The sequence below is a fragment of the Seriola aureovittata genome, chromosome 21 (genome assembly GCF_021018895.1).
Source record: "Seriola aureovittata isolate HTS-2021-v1 ecotype China chromosome 21, ASM2101889v1, whole genome shotgun sequence".
In the NCBI taxonomy this organism is placed as follows: Eukaryota; Metazoa; Chordata; class Actinopteri; order Carangiformes; family Carangidae; genus Seriola; species Seriola aureovittata.
Window position 1 is genome coordinate 15,967,127 of NC_079384.1, and position 20,152 is coordinate 15,987,278.

General features: G+C 42.7%; 1 protein-coding gene across 4 annotated transcripts in view; it reads right to left on the reverse strand.

The window, feature by feature from the left end:
• wnk4a (WNK lysine deficient protein kinase 4a) overlaps nucleotides 1–20,152 on the reverse strand; it is a 42,645-nt gene that overhangs the window by 4,733 nt on the left and 17,760 nt on the right. For 3 of the 4 annotated variants that reach the window (XM_056366254.1, XM_056366257.1, XM_056366255.1), the window contains exons 3-16: nucleotides 19,633–19,805; nucleotides 19,175–19,395; nucleotides 17,673–17,830; nucleotides 14,946–15,034; nucleotides 13,888–14,107; nucleotides 12,319–12,679; nucleotides 10,877–11,022; nucleotides 9,688–9,761; nucleotides 8,107–8,242; nucleotides 7,496–7,612; nucleotides 5,554–5,727; nucleotides 3,051–3,105; nucleotides 2,596–2,727; nucleotides 432–1,279 (exon numbers count right to left, since the gene is read on the reverse strand). In XM_056366254.1, the coding sequence (XP_056222229.1) occupies nucleotides 432–1,279; nucleotides 2,596–2,727; nucleotides 3,051–3,105; nucleotides 5,554–5,727; nucleotides 7,496–7,612; nucleotides 8,107–8,242; nucleotides 9,688–9,761; nucleotides 10,877–11,022; nucleotides 12,319–12,679; nucleotides 13,888–14,107; nucleotides 14,946–15,034; nucleotides 17,673–17,830; nucleotides 19,175–19,395; nucleotides 19,633–19,805 (2,904 nt within the window). The remainder of the gene's footprint in view (nucleotides 1–431; nucleotides 1,280–2,595; nucleotides 2,728–3,050; nucleotides 3,106–5,553; nucleotides 5,728–7,495; nucleotides 7,613–8,106; nucleotides 8,243–9,687; nucleotides 9,762–10,876; nucleotides 11,023–12,318; nucleotides 12,680–13,887; nucleotides 14,108–14,945; nucleotides 15,035–17,672; nucleotides 17,831–19,174; nucleotides 19,396–19,632; nucleotides 19,806–20,152) is intronic. The other variant, XM_056366256.1, reaches the window with a different exon arrangement.

Genomic DNA, 20,152 nt, shown 5'->3' on the forward strand with positions numbered 1-20,152 from the left:
AACTCGTATTGAACGGTGATCAGCATCTGCAGATACCCAGAGTTTAAATGTAACAGAAAACGTTGGATAAGTGCTTCTTAAATTTTTTCAATTAATCTATTAATTGTCTGTAAGTGAGTCTATAAACCGTCTGTTGTGAAAAATTGTGAAAATGTTAACACAGTCTCCTAGATCCCAAGTAGGTGTTTTCAAATGTCATGTTTTGTGAGAGAAAAGGAGCATGAGCTTCACATCTGTGAAGCTGGAACCAGTGAATGTTGATTGGCATTGTTACTTAAAAAGTGAGGTAAATAATTAGTCAGTAATCACAATTGTTGATTCATTTTCTGTTGATTAATTGGCTAATCACTTTAGCACTAATTTGCATAGACACAACATGGCTTTAAAAACCTTAACAGCTATACTCCCTGAGATTAAGGAAAATGACTCACAGTGCTTTCGGGGCTCTCTGGGGGTGATGGGGAAAGATCTGATGAGGAGCTGGAACTGGAGACTTGTTGTTTGGGTTTAGTTTGGGCTGGAACCTGTGCTGAGTATGGGGCCACATAACTGTGGAGACTGTCCTCCTGGGTGAGGCACGGGGGAATGGACAGTCCAACCTGTTGTGGGGGCTCCTGAGGAGCCAGTGGAGGGGTGGAAGGCAAGGATGGCGGGGAGATATGGTGCAACCAGCTTGGATGACTGCTCTGAGGAAAACCGGATCCATCCATTTGAGGCGTATTCTCAGGGCTGTGGTAGACGTTGTTCTGTGCTGGGATGCCCACCGTGGGGTAAGGGACTTCTACCGACTGGGTTTGGTACTGGTGTGGGTAGACGGAGGGGTAACCTGACTGTGGGGCCATGTGAGTGGGTAGCTGGGGGTGATAGCCTGGAAAGGAGGGCATCCCCTGGGAGGACATGCTCGCAGGAGGGATGAAAGACTGGGCCATGCTCATGGCCATGGAGATGACATTAGCCAAGGAAAATAGGGGCTGTGAGTGGGGGGGCCACATGTTGGGATGCTGAGGGGCAGGTGGGGACAGGGTGATGCTCTCGTTGCTGCCAGGGCTTGGGGTCTCATTCTGAGCACTAGGGGACCCTGGGGCAGGGGAGGAAACAGAAGGGAAGGTGGGGTTACTGGCGACACGTGTGAGGGGAGGATGGATTCCTGCTGGCTTGGGGGAACCTGGAGAGCCTGGGTATGGGAACGGGAAGTGAGTGTGGCCCATGTATGGTAGGTTATAGTGCTGGTGGTGGGGCAGGAGGGATGCAGGGTGGTGCTGATAGTGAAGAGGAGAACCTGGAAGACAAACACATATGGATCAACTTGGGTATAAACTGTGGAAAAAGAAACTACTAAAAGTAAAATGTTTCCTAATATCCTCCAATTTGTCCATCAAAACCTGAGAAGTGTAATTTCACAGCTGCCCCCCCCCCCCCCCCCCCCCCCCCCCCCCCAACTGCAGGGTTGGAGTGGAATATTGAGTTGACACAGAGAGACAAGTTAGATCACTCATTCCTCCTCTCTCCCCTTTCCTTCAACCCCCTGCCAAGACACTCGTCACATGGAGCATAAATCTTTCCCGTCCTTTCAAATAATGGGTTTCCATGGTGAACAAAGACATTTTGTTTAAAGCAGTATCCGGCTATAATTGCATTTGTAAGCCGCAGCACTTGAACACCAGGCTTAACATGGCTCTGAGGTATTCGGCATCAATAGAGCGAGCGAGGCTTTTACTCATGGCGCTTTAGAAGGAGTCTAAATGGAACACACGTGTGTGTACACAAGTTTTCAAGCTTGATTGTGAGATTAAAGCAGTCGGGATTTCGACATCACTCCTTGGGGAATAATTTAGGATGCCAATATCCCAGCTCCAGCCATTGATTTGACATTTACCTCAACAATGGCTCCACAGTTATAAACCACACCTCCTGTTGCTGATGATGCAAACCAGCCTCTACTTTTTCCAAGCTGACGGAAACATAGGTTAGGCAACACTCTATAAGGGTGGTGGGTGGCCAAGAGGCATTGCGAAAAGCAGCGATCATGCAGTGGACATCCAGCAGAGAGGGGACACAGGACATGTGGGGATGAGGATGTTCAGATGGTCGCTCAGGCTGAAACTGGGGGCGTATGGAGAATATGTGTTCTTTAATTTACTTCAAATGCCGCTGCCCCCCCCCCCCTGTGGGGACGGAGACTTTGACGGGGGAGGAGGTTTTCTTGGAAATTCTGTAGGAGTTTGTGCTGGCAAACAGATGTTGCCGACTATCGCAGCTCTAGAGAAAAGCTGATGGTTTACAGTGACAGCATTCACAGTTCCCTAAAAGCCAGAAAGCGCCCTTCAGGTGAGGTAATTACCCAAGAGGCCCTGCTGCAAGGCAGAGACAGACGAAGGCTTTGAGGTGTGGGGATGGCGGATGGCGCCATGCGAATGTCAGAACAATACCAAAACCGGGCCCTGAGGAGGGGAGGGGTGGTTTATGAGGTAGCTGAGCTGTGCTTTGACTTATTCTTTGCCAGAGGACTGTAACAATTTTTCAGTGTGCTGAAACAGTAAACAATGCTAGGCCTCTTCACATAGGGACCAGAGGGAGGGGCGGAGGGCTATTTACCTGGGGCGTTGTGGAAAGACTGTGAGCGTATTAGAGGTCGCCCAGATGAAGTAATGTCTGCACTGAAGACGTCTCCATTTGGGCATGGGGGTGAGCCACGTACCCCTACGCTCGGGTTAGCCACACTGAAGTCTGAGACAAGACACACACATGCATGAATAGATGCCCGTGACCACACACACACACAATTATCATGCACAGCAAAAAGATGCAACGCACAAATGCAACTTAATCAGACATGCTGTGCGACAGACAAGTCTTTATGCAGCTCGCACACACTTAATGTTACTTGATGAATTTCAGACGTTAATAACATTATTAAAAGAAAAAGCACAGAGGGAAAAGACATTCATACACTTTTAGATTCATATCATTTTTAATCTTCTGGAGCTTTAGATTATCCTGTTTCCCCCTAACGAGTGAAATAAGTTAATCAGAGCAGACGTGAGGCTTACCAGGCAGAGAAGAAGACGAGTGTGTTCGGGGCAGGGTGTGACTGTGCAGATTCGGCTGTAAAAGAGCACAGTTGATAAATCCGTCAGTCTCCACCTCTATTCATTATTGATAAAAAATGTTGAAATGTTCTTTTATGCACCGATCAGCAGTTCATGTTAATGTAGCATTACTTTAGTATTTAAATGGACTGCATTTATAGAACAGTTTTCTGGTCTGAGAGGCCACTCAAACTGCAACACATGGACCGGAGGAGCAGGGGATTGAACCACAGACAGATGTAAAAAAAAAAAAAAAAGGCAGAGTCATGATCATTTTTAGTCTCCCAGTATTCGCTCCAAAAAAAAGCTTTCTGCTTCAAATTTGTCGACTCCCAAGCCCAAGCTAAAATGCCCATGTGGTGTCTGTTGGGTAATTTTTTCATCCTTGATGATGCTTCTCCGAAACCACACAAGATATTATGCAACAGTTTTCACAGGCTGTGTAGTAAATCCTCATCCTGTGACTCTGACATGTGAAATCCACGTAATGCCCCTTTAAGCAAGCCACTAAAGCGCGGGATGTTTCAGACGTCAGATGATGTAGGTGACCCGGACACCGGGCCTCAAGTGTACAGCACATACGATGGTGTATATCACTTGTCAGCGTAGTACAACATGTATTAAGTGGATTTCTTTTCTCTGGTAGTGTTAAGACGGCTGTAAAGATTTTATTGTTAAATTGTGAAGAGCTGTTTCCAAATAAATGCTGTTATTAACCACTTAATACAACTGTTGGAAAGTCTTATCGGGATGACTGGCCACTCTCATCCAGCTCCATCGGCACAAGCTGAGAGGCAAGTAAACACAATTTGTCTTGGCTGATTCTTTTTTTAGCCATGCTAGCAGCTCGGTTGGTCGGTCCCACCACGTTGGTCCGGATTGAAATATCTCAAATGCTATTGGACGGATTGTAGTGAAATTTTTGCTCAGACATTCACTGTTCTCAGAGGATAACTCCTAACAGCTGAGGTTATCCTCTTACTTCTCCTCTAGCGACACCAGCAGGCTAAAGTGTTCACTTATCCTGGGAAATATCTCCACATCCACAGGATGGATCGGCACAAAATCTTATACAGACATCTATGGCTCCCAGATGATGTATCCTTATGATTTTTATTCCTCCAATATAGACTAAATAATTTGGAATACTAATAAGCAAATGTTGGTTAAAACAGTAAACATTCTACCTGCTGAACACCAGCATGTTACCGTTATTATTTTGAGCACACTGACATTTGCATTTAGATCAAAACTGCGCTGTGACAAGTATTGCTTTCCAGGGTCACAACCACCGTTTATACACTGTGCCTCTTCCCAAAGCTCTCAGAATAGCAGCCTACCTCAGAGCTACCACGGCCAGAACAGAGATAGATCGATGAGTCTCTGGACTTGTGGGTTTCTTCCTGACTTAACTGCCTCGGTCTGTTTTTTTTGGCAGGACAGTCCCGGGGAAAACAGCCACAATTAATTTTTTTGGGGGGGGATGTGGTCCAAGCAGTGTTTTTAATCAAGTGCTGGAGCGAAGCCAGGAGAGATTTGTCCAATGTGGTTCAGTGTAATTGTGTAGCCAGGGGGTCGGAAACGTAGTGAATAAGGTAGATAGTTGAAGGTAGAGGTTTGCCGCTCTTATTTGTCTCCCACGTGAAACAGCACATTGTTCTTTTCTCCATCATTTAACAAATATCTTAGATTATTTTCACTAGAGGGCACATGCAGATTTGTTCTCCGTGTTCCACAGGCTGGAACATGTTCTGGCAGAACATGTTCTGGCATGTTCCACCCTGTGGCAGAACATAGACTTTTTTTTTACTTCAGTGGACAAACAGTATCTGATTAGGCATTAGGTCATATCATGTACAGGAAGGCACTGCTCCTCTTTTTTCTTGGAAGTCTTCATTTTACAGCTTCACAGAATCTTGATTCAGAAAGGCTTAATAAATCCAAACATAAATTATTTTACCCGTTCACTGTGGGCAGATATGCTGGAAAGTTCATTATGGTGGAGGAACTGGAAAGGATCCGTGGTTGTGGGAACAAATAAATGAGAAAAAAAAAAAAAGAGGAATGGGGTATGTTTCCACAAATAACAGGGTTTTATGACATTAGTGCTTTTAGTAACATTATGTTCTAAATGAAAGCACTACCTCAGGCGGCTTTAAGGACACTTAACCTTCTATCTTTAAGGCCGAGCCTCAGGAGGGACTGTGGACAGCGAGGAAAGCACTCAACTCCGTTTTTTTATTTTTTCAATCTCCAGTGTAGGAAGCTCTGCTCTACAGCTTTTCATTTGCACTAGATTTATGGGTCTGCCTTAGGTAAGCACAGCTAGACACGCTATAGCTGATGTAATTTATGACGATCAGACAGTAAAAGACACTCTCGGTCACCGTTACCGCTTTGTTCTCAGCTAACAATGCTGCGATGTGGATTACTGGAAAGGAGCGTGTGCTGCGGCGCCGCTGACCTGTGAGGAAGACAATGAGTTGACCCCGCTGTGGAAAGCGGGCTGGGTGAGTCGGTGCAGGTTGTTGTGGACCGGCTGCTCTTTGGCCATCAGAACCTCGGCCCGTTTGATGATGTCGCCCATGCGGTGGATGAAGCCCTCCTTCTCTGATGGCAGGATGAACTCGTTGTGCACCTACATGACACAAAGGACAGCGGCAGAGGAAGCGTTCAGATACATTACTCGAGTAAAAGCAGCAATACCGCAATCTGTAGATAGTCACTCAAAAGTAATTGCAATTTTACATGTTATTTTTTGGGCAGTTTTTATGAGTTTATTTGATAGGGAAAGTGGATAGAGACAGGAAATATAGGAGAGAGAGCGAGGGAGAGACACGCAGTAAAGCGTCCGGCCTGCTGGGAGTCGTGCCAAGGGACCTGCTGCTCAGGTTATGCCCTAACCACTCGGAAATTGGGACACCCCAAGTAACTGCAATTCTAAATGTAAAATCTGAGTAAAAGTACACAGGCTTTATCAGCAAAATGTACTTAAAGTGTCAAAAGTAAAATTAAACGTACTCATGCAGAAAAATGGCCCTAGTGAGTGTTGATATATTACTATACTATTCTTATGCTATTATATATTAATGCTAACGTGTAAGGAGCCTTTTACTATCTTAGCTGCTTGAGAATTTTACCTACTTTCATATGTTAGAAGTTCATTACAAAGTTAATAATAACAATAGCTGTAAAGGAAAGTGCAATACAAAAAAAGTAGATTGTGTGCCAGAATCTAGTGAAGTAGTGGAAAGTAAAAGTACTTTAAAATTGTACTCAGGCACAGTGATTGAGTAAATGTATTTTTCCACCACTGCAAAAGGAGAATACGAGTTTCGAAGTCTGAGAAATATACCCACTCAAACACGCACCCACCTCCCCTCAGCTAATACTTATTCATTGGGAAAAAATACATAAATCATCACATATAAATCCACAATACAGCAGTATATTAGAGGAGGCTTTGAGTTTTGCATATTCATGCAGTCCTGAATGTTGCTGTGAATTGTGGGTTGGGGCGCGGTGACCGTTTCCTGTCAGCATGGCATAATTCACCTCATTTAAAAACCCTGTACAGAGAACCACGGGGGCTGTTGTGATGCCAAGCACCCCCGCTGTGCCAAGACTCGGTAAACAAAAGCGCACTGTGTTTTAAGAGTCGGGGGAAACGGTACGTTCAGTGCAACAACAAAAACAAAAGTGCTACTGGAACACGCTGCCTCATCTCACCTTCAACGCACAGGCATGTTGTATGTACACTACACACCTCTCTACGCTCTCGCCTCTAATGAAGCTTACAGACAATAACAGGGGGATGGGGCTGCTCACCTGCGTCACTCACTTCTCAGTAAGTCAGATAGAATATCAGCCAGAGTTCACATCAACAAACAAAAGGTTGTTAACTAGAGGCAGGATAAATCATGTGTACACTGGGCTGAGATACAGGAAGCTGCGAGACTTATCAGCTGACAGTGAGACATATTTATTTCCATTGTTAAGGTATGACCATATCGTGTCAGCAATCCTTTGGTAGATACTGTCACTTGTGACCAGCATGCCTGCTGTCTAGCGAAGGTTACATAGGTTCATTTTTAATTGAGAATGCACAAAGAGTTCAGACTTCTGCCGTCTCAACAACCATTTTCCATTGCACCCAAAGAAAGAGTATTTCTATTATATTAATTTGAAATGGAATCGATTTCTTAGATCATAGATTAGAGTGTAGTGCCTCAGATCTAAATCATCACCAGAATCTAATCAGTCTTTACTTGGTCCAAAGCCAAATTTGACAACAATGAATCCTTCTCCTCCTTTTAACCCGATGGAAGTGCTTTATCATTGACCCTCTGAACATGACATCTGTTGATCATCGCTTGTCCGGTGATTAAGCACTACTAATGACTCACCATGACAGCAGCGATGTCTTCAGGGTTATCTCCGTCCAGGTCAAACTTGAAGGTCACCATCTTGTCATTGTGTGTCTGCAGCTGACACTCCACAACCCGGTCCACTTTATCAGAGAGCTGCAGAAAGACACAGGATCAATGTTATTGACAAGTATCTGTTTACTCTGTGAAACACTGAGCAGCACAGTTAAACACGGGGGGGGGGGACAATGTAACAAACAACAAAGCAAACACGCTGTCGTGTGAGCATGTGTGTGAGTGTACTGTAACATGCAGTTGTGTTTATGTGTGTATTGTACTATGCACTCTTTGCACCGCTGCATGCACATGTGGTTGAGCGTGATCTGTTTGTCTGTGCCTGCAGTGCAAACACGCTCATTAAAAGACAGCAGTGTCCTGATCCGAGGAGAAATGCACCGCGGCTGCTGGGAGGAAGAACAACATGGCCACTGATATTGTTACATAATCAGGGTGGAGCCTCACCGCTCTCTCTTGAATAAAATGCCTCCCCTAATTCAATCATTTAATCTATGTGATTGATTGATTCATTTATGATGTGTATTAAATGAATGTGCGGTTGTAAATAAACAACACTCTTTGAGTTATAGTACCCCTGTGATGCGCAGCCTTGAGCGCGCCCTCCTCCTGAACAGCTTCGCAGCAGTTCTCCTTGCGGCCGTTTTCTCACTCTTCTCCGATAGGCCCTCATAGCCATCACTCAAGCCCGACGTCACATCGGAGGCGTAGCTGCACAGAAATAAATTACACATGCCACTGGTTAGAAAAGACGCCACTGAAACATTCTTCAGTTAATCATCTACAACATGAGTGTAAAAGGAATTGACCATCTATCATGGCTGATTATCTTGGCATCACGCATAATAATAAACAGCACTCTGAAGTGTCAAATAGAGGCTTGATGTGATACAGTGGCATAAGCACTAAAGTTAAACAATGCAGGCCTGTTCAGAGTCTATAGAAAGATGGAGTTCATCCAGAGGAAGCAACGCGCCCATGTGACCTGTTGTATTTATACAATGAACGAGTTTTAGGTTTCAGAGAAATGGAGAACATTCAGTTTTTTTATTTTATTTTTATTTATAAAAAGCTTTGGTTCAGCTAATTGCGTCTCCTGGGTCTTTTTGGATTGCTGTGGTCACAGACTCCCCTCCGTCCACCTCCCCAAGCACTGGCTGCAAACATTTACAGGCCTACTGGTTGGCAGCGTCCACCCAATCTCTATTTAAAAACCTCCACCTCACGGGTAACGTTAGGTCAAAGCAAAGCCTGTCTTCACCTTTAAACACTGAGTACATGGAAATTAAAAAAAAAAAAAAGTAAGGTCAACTATTTGTGTTGATATTGCAAATGATTCTTGTGTTTTTTTTATTCTGCTCATCGGTATTCCAGGGCTTTTCTCAGAGGGAGAATTTGGCGACTGGGATAATGTTTTGGGTCCTAACAAGTGCGTGCCTACGCTGTTACGAAACATGACGCTCAACTAGAGTTGACATTTATTTCAATCTGCCACTGACAACGCAGATTAAGCGTTAGTCATTGAGGACAAACTACATAAAAAGTTACTGTAGAATCACACAAATAAAATTTTTAATTAATTGACGAGAGTTTTGACAATGGATTTATTATTTTAGTCAGGATTTGATGCTTTTATTCATTTTACATAATTGTAAACTGAATATCTTTGTGTTTGGGGCCATAGAATAATAAATAACTAATCAATTATGAAAACAATCATTAGTTATAGCCCAGAGCCCAGATGAAAACCCCTCAACACACAGACACACACACACACACTAACACGATCAACACGTCCATTATCAGCTCTCACGCCGAGAATAAAGCCCCTCTCTTCCTCATATCCCACCAACATGGAAAACAGGGCCTCCACAACATCTGAGGCCCTGTCACACAGACACCCGCGAGGGTCCATTCTGCCTCACAGCAATAAAAACACAGAGGAGCCTGGCGATTGCCTCGAGCTTGTTGTCACAGCCCCACAGATGTGGAGGAGGAGGAGTTACACGGGGGAGGAGCAGACATTTCTACTACATTCACATTGATTTTCAGGTCTGCGGCTTGAATAAAGAGGGAACTATTGAACTCCATTGTTCCTTGGATGGCAAGAAAAGAAAAACACAGAGTGAAGAGAAAGGGAGGCTGAAGAGCTTTACCTGTCCACAGGGGAGCTGAAGCCACTCGGGGGCCCAGAGTTGCCATGTTCTATGTTGTTGGATACTGCAATACTCTATGAATAGAAGTGTAAAATGTGGTAAGGGAAACATGAATAAAGACTTTCATTCACTTATTTTACTTTTGTAGTATCCAGGAAACATTTACACATATTGAATTTTTAGCATTTAAGTATTTCATATATCTCGAATCACCAAATTCCTCAGTTTGGCAGTTTGCTTTAATAAAAATCAACAGGTACTGATAGAGGAAGTCAGGTTAACGGTATGGCTCTAGAGATGGCAAAGTTGGTTGGTCCAGATTGAGATATTTGATTTTGATTATTCCTGTTGTATTCCTGTAAACTGTTGGATGGACTGACATTAAATTTTGTTCAGATTTTCATAGTTCCCAGAGGATGAAGCCAACTGATTTCACTGATCCTCTAGTGCCACAATGAGGTTGACTTTTATGGTTCTGAGTGACAGGTCGCAATAACTATTGAATGGATTCGTGCCATGATTGGCTCAGACATTCACATCCTCCTCCTGATGAACTGAATTTTCACATTGCGGCTTATTCGGGTCAAAATTTATTTGCCCAGTACTTTGGTTTATGACTGAATACTTGCCTAACTAATTCCCATTCCCATCAGCCTCAGCTGTGTTTTGTGTTTGGTGCTAATCAGCAGATCTCAGCATGCCCAAATTTTACACTAAGATGGTGAACATGGTAAACATTATACCTGTAAAACATCAGCATGTTAGCATTGTCAGTTTGAGCACTAAAGAACAGATTAGATAGACCGTATTTTATTGTTTTGAAGGAAAATAACTGAAATATTAAAGCGGGCACATAAAGTTATGTGTATTTTACAGCCAATCAATAAGCAAATCTTCCATTTTGATGATGAAATTTCTCATCAAGTAGCTAAAAAGTAGCTCTTGATTCTGTTATTTCTTGATTCCTTTGGTATGATTTTTTTCTCACTCCCTCCCAAGGGTTTTATGCACCTTATTGTGAAGCGTTCCTTCACAGCTATATACTGTTTACGTAACTCTGTGTCTGCCATATAGTGGACTGAGTGTTGTTGATAGAGGAAGTCTTGTTAACTCCTGAAAGTCATCCTCTCCACCTCCGCCACCCCGAGCTCCCCTCTTTGATAACAAGCTCTTTATTGAGGCCACTCACCGAGGGGAAGCGGAGGGCCGGGATGGGGAGGCCGTTAACAGTCGGGGGGTCAGCGTGCGTGGTGGGAGGGGTCGTGTTGAAGCTGCCGGCCTCCAGCGGATCGTGCAGCCCAGAGGAGCTCTGATAGCCGTCCGTCTCACAGTCAGCTGTTTCAACAAAAGGACATAAACCATTAACATGTGACCAACTGTGTGGCCTGATGGACTGACCGTACACACAGAAAACACACACAACTAATGACCCCAAACTGACACATACCACACACACACACAAACACATAAATAATGACAATGACACTAACGCAACTTAGAAAACTTAAGAGGGGTTTCACTGTGGATTCACACTGTTCTGGAGATGTCGGACATATTGAAACTAGGTCAGACCGATTTTCCAAAAAGAATATCCGGGCTGTTGTGTTAACAGAGAAATATTCAATAGCTACAGCATACACACACAAACAGCATGAAATAAGACTTACAGGGACTGAATAATTGAGTTATCCACGGTATCACATTTCACTGTGTGCCTCTCATGTGCTCTGAGATCTCAACAGCTTTCTGTGCTGTACTATTGTACTGTTAAAGCTGTGAAAAACATTTGTCTCCAGAGTCTATGACTACTTCCTGAGCGGAGGAAGAGAGGTCAAAAGCTTTAACACTTACAGACTCATTTGCTCATTTGATACACATATGACTGAAACGTGAAGGAAAATATAGTAGAAAATTGGTTTCAAGCAGTGCTGGAATATAACATTTTTATACTTATATACTATTTCAATTTTATGCTTCTTTCTATTTCTTCACCACTAGATTTCAGAGGAAAATATATGAGCTTACTCCACTACATTTGTCTGGCAGGACCTGACCAATTTCCACCTTAAAATGCTACTTGCATGTGAATGCATCAGTAATAATAATCCAATTACATCATATTTGTAATATATTTGTTTGGATGTTTTATATTTGACTCGTGACGCACTTTGTTACTATTGTATTGAAAAGTGCTATGTAAATAATGTCTTATTACTAATATTATATTCATATGTTATATTATTTAATATTCTTCACCATTTCAAATCTAGTTTATTGTACAAATTTGTTAAAATGTTTCACAGTATAATCATAATAACAATCCAAAAGCAAAGCTATTTATTAATGTTAAGCTCTTTTTTTATTTTAACAACATTCATTCACTAGTTATTAAAAGTCACCACACTAGAAATTTAGGGACTCGTGATAACGCAAAGCCTTTTGAATTAAAGCACTGTTGGCAGGTGTGTTTAAAAATTGAGTTGACACTATGACTGATGACACTATCATGATCCAACTGGTTTCGAAAGTGTTTCATGAGCCTGAAAGGTTGAAATTATTGATCTTGAACTGAACACATGGAGACAGCCTCTGACATTTTCATGGTATGGGATGTAACATGAGGCAGCTCACAGTTAGCAGAGGACAGGCTGTTGTGGCGGATGTGGAAGTGCTGGTCTGCCTCGGGCTCCTCTGGTTCTGCGGGGTAGCTGGAGCTGACACCAGAGTCCGCTGAGCTCGTGACGGGGGACAAGATGGGGGCCGGAGGTGTCAGGGCCGGGGTGGGGGACTCTGCTGCTACGACGTCGCTGACTTTGAGCGATGGGAGCTGAGGCTCGGGTTCTTCATCTATGGCTTCCTGCTCCTGCTTCTTCCTCCACTCCTCTGCCTGCCGCCTCAGCTTCTCTCTCTGCCGCTTGATGGCTGTCACCCTGTCCCGTATGGCCTTGGCCACGAGCTTGAAGTCCACCTCGCACACGAAGCCGAGCACAACCTGCATAACAACACACAAAAATGGTCAGGGCACAACACGAACGAGTGTATAAGTCACGGTCCACGATGTGCTGCCGCAGTATGTAGACAATTTACACAGGTCTGTTGCACTTAATGACCTGACGGCGTGAGCTGTGACATCAAGAGTCAGTGTTTTGATGTGACAAAAGCTTTTGTGCTGACAGCATTTGTTCTGTAAAACCAACACACATGGGCCACATTTCTTCTATGGGGTTGGGCGTCTTGCACAACCTCTTGTGACGCCCTAGTCCAGCAGAATGGGACACTCAGTCTGAACTTTCCTCTCAACACTTAGTCAGATTACAGCAGATTGCATGGACCAGATGTCCCCTGCTGATACCAAATTTGATCTTGATGAAAACTACCACAAAGAGGTAAACAAGTAAGGAATTGTGGCTTGCATTTTCATTAAAAGTGACCTCTGCAGAGGAGGGGTGGGGGGGGGTTCTTGAGGACATAAGGGCCTGTTTCGTAACAAGCAAGAGAGTCATTATATTATTAAAGACGTGACCCCGGCTGCTTCCTGAGACACACTCTCACATTTCCAACCACTGATGATTAAATGTTGAGCCGTGCCCTTGACACATGCAGCGAAAGGCTTTTTCCTGATGGGCGGCAGCACATTTCAGCGTCTCTGCTGTCATAACAGAACCGTTAAAGAAGCAACAGCAATGCTGGGGTGCATTAGTGAGGCTTCTTTCACTGTCTCAGGGTCAAATGTCAAAAGACAGATAACGAGAAGACAAATTTTGATATCACTGATAATGTCAGACTGTGATACGATGTCAGCTTAGCGTATAAAATTATCTCTGACGCTAATATCTACAATATCCACGGCTTTATTAACACCCTGAAACTGTACACCTCTTTTAATCTGAATATTACGGCTACAAAAGGAATATAATTAGTTACATTGCCGTTTCTTTACAGCATCAAGAAGAAGAAAAATTATTTTGTGAGGAGGAAATCGGTGATTCATTTAGGGGATAATCCCATATATAAACTCTACCTTCCTCCTGAACACCTATAAAAAGCTATCATCATAAATCAATACCAGGATGCAGAGAACACAAGATCTGTTGATCTGGAATAAATTATTCAATTTCCTCACTAATGGCTGCCACAAACTGGGCCATCAAAGCAGTAAAGGTCGACCTCACGACCACGAGGGCCCATGCGTCGGCTCACCATCTCCTGAGCCACCTCCTCGGGCACGTCTTTGTAGAGCTCAAAGAGGAACTCGATGGCGTTGTTGTCCTTGTACTTCCCGTGCAGCTTCTTGGTGTCGTCCATGCGCAGCCACAGCTTCAGGCCCGACTTCACCGTGTCGTCCTCCTCGGCCAGCTCCACGTGCACGCCGTTGTTCTCCTGGAAGAAGGGGTGATCCAGGAGGTCCTGAATGGTGTACCTACGGGAGAGGAAGGAAGTCAGTCGTTAACTGTTAAGATACTAAACAGACAGGTTCACAGGTTTCCGGAACTTTTGAAAATGTTTAATAACTGTCTATACAATTCAGCTTCACAAAATAAAATACAAAATACAATTATGATGAGAACAAGAAGCTTTATATGTTCAACATACAAAGAGAATGGCAACGTATGCTTTCTACCAGGCTGCAATGACAATGTTTCTCTTACTTACATGTACATTACTTACAAAAAAATCCATAATAAAGTAAATACAACCTGAGAGAAATTTATCAGAATAACATATAAAGACATGTCTGGCTTTTTACTGTGAGAGGTTTTTGAAAATAAGAGCTTCCAAAGTTTTTGAAAGCCTAAACTTTCAGAAACCTAAAGCCTGAATCGGTCTGTGTTTACACTCCGTGAGAATCCTTGTTTCTCTAACTAGGAGCTTTTTCCTGACGTTAAGTTATGAACAACTACAAATGAGAGGTAAAGAGTATTTCAATAACTTTTAAACTGAAAAACACTTGAGTTGTAAGACTTGTAGTACTTATAACGTTTCCTGTTCCAGCTCTTTGTAGAAGCTGATCAAGAGAATTTTCTGCAAGGAAAAAATTGAAAATTGACCTTATATGTTTGATTTTTGTGCTGAACAAAAATTGTTTATCTGCACTGTTTGATAAGTTAGAAGCAAGAAACTAGATATAGCTCCTGTTGGTTTACTGCACGAAACAAAAAACAGGGAAACAGTGCACGTCATGGACATTAAAATATACATTATTTATGCAGTTTGTAATTTTATTATTGTTGATCCCATTGTAATGTTTTCGCTTGTACCTTTCATCTTTGTTCATACGAATGCAGCCCTCTATGATCTCCTTCAGTTCTGGGACTTTGACTTTGTAGAAGCTGTCGGGTTTCATTCCCTGTGAGAACAACCAGAAGAGACAGCTCAGTTTCACTTCATCTGCAGGGGCATCATGCTGTGTCAAGTACCAGAGGCGCTTCAAGCTGAGGAAGTGATCAGCAACAATGATCTCTATCCTTGCACACTTATCCTACAGTTCTACCGTGAGAGGAACCAATCGGGAACGGCCACTCCCGACCTGCACTGCATGTTAACGTACTGCTTTGCGACATCTGCCACGAGCCAGCATGACATTCCGCTCTGCAGTCATGTCAACACCAGAGGGAAAACAATACCCACAGTTCAAGAAAATGGAAAAAACCCACAACGCTCTCCGTCCTCCTTACAGAGAAGATTCAGGCGCTTGTATGAAATGAGGGAGTTTTCTCTAAATGTTATCATGAGAATGAACATAGGTTGCAGCAGAGGTCCCATCCCTGTAAAAACACTGATAAGAAAGCAGAGAGCCAAGGTCAGAATGATGTTTGGCCCAAGCAACCCAAGCTGATGTTCGCTCAAAACACCCAAATAACCAAATATCATCGTGTTTAAAAGACTGGACTGTCACACAGTAACTGCTGTCTTTCTGTTTAGTTTTTTTTTTTTTTGTTATGACCACGATTCATTTTCTCAAGATATTTATGGCTCTTGTTTAATTGAGACAAAGGACAGAGCTGTAAGAAAGTACAGAAACACACAGTTTGTTTTGAGTGCGTTTGACTTTTGTTATTGGCTTTACTGCATAACTGTTGCGTTACATAATATTCACCCTATACCTTACTGAATAACCACATGTGACCCAAAAAATTTGCCTTAATGTAATCATGGTTCCTTACAGGTGAATGTGATTTAGAGGATCTAAAGCAGAGCTACAGAGGATTCTTTGTACGAGCTTTGCTTCAGTGTCCTAACAGGCACCTTCAGAATAAATCAGTTTCCCTTCAGTCCAAATCTAATTTGTTGCTCTGCACCTTTCCTGTGGTGACAGAGGTCTTGATAAGATCTTGAGAAATATGCCAGTACCTTATTGATTTTGTTTGGTGAATCACAAAACAATTATCTTGCACAAATATAAGAAGGGAGCATGGTTATGGCATATAAGCAAAATGTGGTTTTCTTTAACGTAGGTTTCCATTCCACTCAGGGAAAATCACTCTACGGCCAAAAGTGTGAGGACGCTCCAACACATGTAGGGGGAATTAGGGGGAAATGTTAATGTGATAATAGAGAATAATGTGCTTCTAACTTTGTGGCAACAGCTTGACATGATAACGTCCATGTGCACAGTGGGGTTCGCAATGATATTGTCATTTTTAAAGCAAAATGGCAAAAAATATATGTATATTTGCTGGTTTTCTCAGGCTTATGCACTCCACTGTAAGAAAAAGCATTTATTTATTTGATTTGAAATTAACATTATGAACAAAGAATGAAAAGTCTGCAGTCAGTTTTCCAAGAACCTGACAACAAGTGTTTATGTTCTTCCACATGTCAGTCATATGAGTGAAAAGTTACATAAGGTTTATAGGCTGGTAGTTAATGTAACTGCCACAGTAATAAACTGACACATGTTTGTCCGCACTGCACATAAACGTAAAACAAACAAATTGTGAAAAGCACAGCTAATATGGCTTTTATTGAATCTTTTTTTTTTTTTTTTGTACGGCTTCTCTGCACATGGAACATTATTATATCGTGTTGTTTGTGGAGGAGCCAGACCCTCTCTGACTTGTTGGCACTGTCGCCTTCTCACTTTCCAGCCTCCGTCAGATTGTGTTTGCTTTGCATATGTGACACACAGGAAAGAAACTGCTGTCTTTGTGGAGCAGAGAGTGAGACACAATTTCCAAAACATATAATTCCACTGTCGCCTGCTCTTGCCCACCATGGCATCATCACTGTACTTGGCACACCGGGAGCAGCCTGAAATACGGCAGCCTAAAGCCACTGCTGTAATGCTACGCTCTTAAAACTCACTAATGTGCTTCTGGACCCCCCCCCCCCCAGTTTTTCTGTATAAATGTTCTGATATGGCCGGAATCCAACATCAGTTTATGTTCTGCAAGGGCTTTTCTGGGCTGGGATTCAAGCCCTCTTCATCTTTAGACAGTTATCTTACCATGCGAGAGAAGGATTTCATTTCCTAACACATCTGTTGTTTCTTAAAATTCTTTTTTTTTTTCTGCAAGGCTTAACAAAGAGTTTAGACAGGAATGCTGCAGAATGCCAGCTCTGATATGTCACTTCAGTTTTCAATTCAAACATCATTTAACGGAGAGGGGAATATTCTAGTGAATACAATGATAGTCAGAACCAGGTAGACAACATCTTTGAACTGGCAATCAGTTAGTCAAAATTATATACCATCCTGCGTCATGATTGTGGGCTGAAAATAGTAAAGCCGGTCAGATCGTGGTATGGTTCTTCACCCTGAGCTTGTAATGGGCAATTCTGAGCCTTTAATAGACAAAACGAGGCTTTCGTTCCACGTGGGCTCCACTTATTTCCAAGGAAGCAGGATATCCAGACATATACACAAGAAATCCTGCTTCCTCTCTCTCTCTAATTCTAGGAAGAAAGCCGACACATGTGGACAATTACATTAAATACAGGTTAAAAAAAAAAAAAACGAGCTGGTCCCTCCTCCTTTTACTCACACTGGTGACTTTGCGGTAGATCTGGGCGGCGTTTTGGCACTCGGAGTACGGGTACTCAGAGGTGGCCATCTCCAGGATGCACATTCCAAAGGCGTAGACGTCCACCGCTTCGTCGTACTTCTCCTCGTACATCTCTGGGGCCATGAACTCTGGTGTTCCTGTCAGGGTTCAGAGCGCAGAGGTGAAATTATTACTACTCAGTGACTGAAGAATGACCAATTTACACTCAGTTCAAATAAATCTTTATTGAACTAACACATTAAGTTAACTGTTCCACCCATGCTAGCACGATGAATAACTTTCCCCTTTTGCAATATGGAATGTTACAGCAATATGAACATAATGTAATATATGTACTGAAAGATCAGACTCGAATCTTTTAAAAAAAGAAAGAAGAGCATCCTGTCATGAAAATAATCCAGACACAGACAGCAGAGTATAAAACTAAACCTTACATCTGCATTAATTGATTTTTTACCACTTGGGAATGGCACAAAGAGCTATAAACACTTCAGTCGCATATTATCACCTTATAAAGTTGATATTGCGAGCAGAAACAGAGCAACATTAGCATTCATTTGGAGCGGTGTTTGACTTCCTAATGGATGAAACTAAACAGTAAAGCTAAGGGGAGCGAAACCAAAACAATGAGCTGAAAGACACTAAAACGTTCCACAATAGTGAACTGCAGCGTCTTGTCACTAAGAGGGACACTTTTCATAGCTACATAACAAGGAGGTATCATCTGCTAACACATACACAAAACCAAAAGAGCATCAATTATAACATTATAAATAAATCAACATACTTTCTGGTAAAGTGTTTATGTGAACTGCCACAAAGCAGAATAAAGAAAAGAACGTTGTTGTCCATGTTTTCTCCAAGTGGTTTCTGAAGTAAGCAACCAACTCAGTTTATGTTTGAAAGTCAATTGCTGCTTTTATCTTACTAAACACATAATGCATTGTTTCTAGTAAAATGGAAATTTAAAAAAAAACTGGCAAATTGATTGAATCAAGTATCACTTTCAACAAGAATCAAGTATCAACAAGTCTTTATATTGCCTCAGATGGCTGCCACTCCCTGCATGTATCTGGTGGGAAGGGCAAGTTCCCACTAAAATTAAAAGCCACTTGAGTAATTGATGTTGTATTTAAAAATTCAGGCAGGGATTTAAACAGAGGCATTCATAGCTGCTTTGGAAAGAAGAGAGATACAAGCAGGAGAATCTGGGAGGTTCTCAAGCAAAAGAAGAAGCCTTTAAAAAAACCCCAAAACAAAGGCTTCATTTCATTGCAAAGCCTCAACATTTCTGGTGATGACTGCTGGCATTTTGCGTGTTTTGGCCCAGTTCCAGTGAAGTTTTAGATAAGATGTAAACTGTTGGATTTAAGCACTTTTTTGTCCTAGACACTATTTCTGTCAAATATCAGTGAAAGTGGTATCTGTTTAAATTATCTGCGCAGGGTAAACACTCACACACAGACCAAATTTACACTTACCAATTACACTTTTAGCAAAAGAGGCACTTTTGAGAGTGGCCAGCCCCAGATCTCCTATCTTGACAGAGCCGGTGGGGCCGGTGATGAAGATGTTGTCACACTTGAGGTCCCTGTGGATGATAGGAGGGGTGCGCGTGTGCAGAAAGTGAAGCCCTTTGAGGATCTGACGGCTCCAGCGCTGCAGCAGCTTCAGCTTCATCTCCTTGAACCTCTTCAAGTACCTAAAACAAAGGATGATAAGACTAAACACCCCAGTCTAAACATAGCAAAAATACAGCAAGAGGAGGAAGCTTTTTAGTGTCACAGAATAATTCACCTCTTATTATGACAGCCCAGAGGAAGTTTTAAAGCAAGCTAGTTTCCTGAATTTGCTCCTAGAACATTGAAGGCTAGTTTCTCTTAGAAAGAGGATATCTGCCATTTGAGAAATGTGACACCCACAGCATTCATAGACTCACGTTTTGAGCGTGCCTGACGTCATGAGCTCAGTCACCAGGATGATGCACTTGTGGCCCTTCACCGTCGACTTCCAGGAGTCATGGAAGCGGACGATATTCGGGTGCTGAAGGCCCTTCAGCATCTCCACCTCCTCGCTGAAACGTTGTCGCTCTGCCTTGGTCAGCTTACGGGTCTGCAGGGAGGAAACAACACGTTTACATGGACTCTTAAGTTCCCGCTTTAAATCCTTGTACTGGATTTGAGCATATTCAAGAAAAATGACATTTACATGAAGCATGGGACACCTGTTTATTCAACTTCCTGTAAACGGGATTCTGTTACATAGCATCAGGCTTTCTGATCATGTGCTTCGGCTAGCCAAACCAGAATATGACATTTACACACGCAAACATGCCACCGCGATAATCCAATAGTAACCTGGAGAACAGAGCACATGTAAGCGCTCCCGCTGTCTGCTGGCTCAGATAAAAAAATGAGGCAATATAATGTTATCATGTGACAGAATCAAAAGCTCCACAA